At 45.0% G+C, this 2,306-nt stretch overlaps 1 protein-coding gene across 1 annotated transcript in view; it reads right to left on the bottom strand.

Moving 5' to 3' along the window:
• The window catches only part of LOC111392628, a 4,415-nt gene extending 2,996 nt beyond the window's left edge, over nt 1-1,419 (bottom strand). Inside the window, exon 1 of the mRNA XM_023018000.1 lies at nt 1,383-1,419. Coding sequence (XP_022873768.1) covers nt 1,383-1,419 — 37 coding nt within the window. The remainder of the gene's footprint in view (nt 1-1,382) is intronic.
• Between the last annotated feature and the right edge of the window lie 887 nt (nt 1,420-2,306).

Here is a 2,306-nt window from a genome sequence, read left to right as displayed (position 1 = left end):
AGTGCTTCCAATCTTCAATTCTTGGTGTTAATCTTCTTAAATTTCTCCCTTGAATCTCCCTTCTTGTTGTTTTTCTCTCCAATATGTCCAGAACCCTTCAAAAGTATGAGGAGGATGTATTTATAGGTGCCTCCACGTTTTTGTGTTGAAGTAGGGTTTCTATGGCTTTAAAAACGGCCCAAAAAATGCGCCCTAAATCTCCAATCGCAGCGCCTAGGCGCTACAAGACAGCGCCTAGGCACTGTCTATAGCGCCTGGGCGCTGTGTCTTCAGTACCTGGACGCTATGGTTGTAGCGCCTAGGCGCTGCCTCTCGGGTCCAATTTTCATCTTTTCTTCGTTTCGTAGCACCTAGGCGCTATAAGTGTAGCACCTAAGCGCCATCTTTCTGCCCCAATTCCGTGTTTTTGGCCTCTTCATCCACTTTAATATTTCTTTTCTCATTGCTTCTCCTTATCTTCAAAACAACACTAACAAACACATCAAAAACGTTCTACACTCATAAAATCTAGTATTTAATCAAGCTAAAATTGTGCGAAAACCATGAGTGAAACAAACTCATCACAGTGATAGAAAATGAGAGAAATGAGTTGATTCCTACACGGACAGTGACTGGATGGAGAGTGTGCATTGACTACCGTAAGCTTAACTCAGCTACTCGAAAGGATCACTTTCCATTACCGTTCATTGATCAGACGTTGGAGAGATTAGCAGGGCATTCGCACTACTGTTTCCTAGATGGGTACTCCGGGTATAATCAGATTCCAGTGGCACCAGACGATCAGGAGAAGACCACTTTCACTTGCCCCTATGGCACCTTTGCATACAGAAGGATGCCTTTTGGATTATACAACGCTCCCGCTGCCTTTCAGCGCTGCATGATGGCTATTTTCTCAGACATGATTGAGAAATTCATCGAGGTATTCATGGATGACTTCTCTGTGTTTGGATCTTCATTTGATGAGTGCTTGGAGCATTTAAGTCTTGTGCTACAACGGTATACGGAGACCAACTTGGTGTTGAATTGGGAGAAATGTCACTTTATGGTGCAAGAAGGTATCGTACTAGGGCACAAAATTTCAGCAAAGGGTATTGTTAGGCAATTTTGTTGTCAAACGACCTCCCCGGGCGATGATGTAACCTCGGTTGTTTATTATCAATCGGCCTCGACCTAATGATTGATTAGCACATCGACACAATTAACGAGACGACACAATCCATTTTGTTATGGACCGTTCGAAGTAACCTATTTTATAGTGTTGCTCACGGTTCTCGCACCATTCCTTGGAAGGCTATGTTATTATTGTTGAGGCCCAATTATTTGAGTCGAGCCTTTGATCCACCACTTAGCCCTAATTGTAACTTACCATGTTTGGACAATACTCTTGGCATATATTCCTCTCAACCTCTCGGCCTCCATTTAGAGTGAAAAACCCTCTTTGTGAGCCTCTCTCTCTCGGCCGTTTCGTCCCTCCCTCTCTGTGACCTTTGTGGTTGATATATTGTGGGTATTTTCTTGGCCTTCTTCTTCCCATATCCATAGCAACCGGACCGTGGTGGCACAAGGTGGTATTGGAGTCGTCTCAAGGAATGGTGTCGATGTTTTTGGTAAACTGAGCCCGGTTTTGCACTGCTTGGCTGTGGAATTAGGTCCTACAGGTGGTATCAGAGCTAGTTGAAGCTTTCCCGGCCTGAAATTTGTCAAAAACCGGCGACAAATCGCGTTTTGGGATTGAGGAACCGCGGCTGCAACCTTGATTTCCAGCCAATCCAGCCACTTTCCGACGAAACCGAACCCATATCCAGGTTCAGCAGGCTGAGGCGCTCCCTCGGCTGCGGCAACCGGCGGCGGCGCGTGGCGGCGGTTTCGAGCGAGCTTCCTTCGGGCAGTTTGCTTATTTTATTCCCCTGAACGCACTGACACTGTTTATTTTCTGTTTCAGGTTATACAGAAAAAGTTGGACAATTTTGCCCCCGGTGGATCGACGGTTGAATCTGCATATATTTACTGAATTACTTTAGGCCAAAATTGCGGTCCTAAAGCAGTAGATTCGCATCTCTCTCGATAATACGGACTCAGACACGTCCGCTCTGGTAAATTGGCTTAACCCGTTAATTTTTCAGCATTAGCGCGTCACCGTGTGGGGTGACAATAGGTTGGGGGTTGTCATTGCTTGGCAACCATTGCTTGTGCTAGAATTAGGGTTATGTGCTCTTAATTGATCCTTTTGATTGAGTATTTGCTTTTGGGGTTTAAAATCAGTTTTGTAATTCTTGGTGATCAAAATTATTGTGGGACTAGTTATC

Source organism: Olea europaea, unplaced genomic scaffold (assembly GCF_002742605.1).
Source record: "Olea europaea var. sylvestris unplaced genomic scaffold, O_europaea_v1 scaffold948, whole genome shotgun sequence".
NCBI lineage: Eukaryota > Viridiplantae > Streptophyta > Magnoliopsida > Lamiales > Oleaceae > Olea > Olea europaea.
The sequence above is the reverse complement of the archived record's forward strand: the minus strand, read 5'-3'. Positions and strand labels throughout refer to the sequence as shown.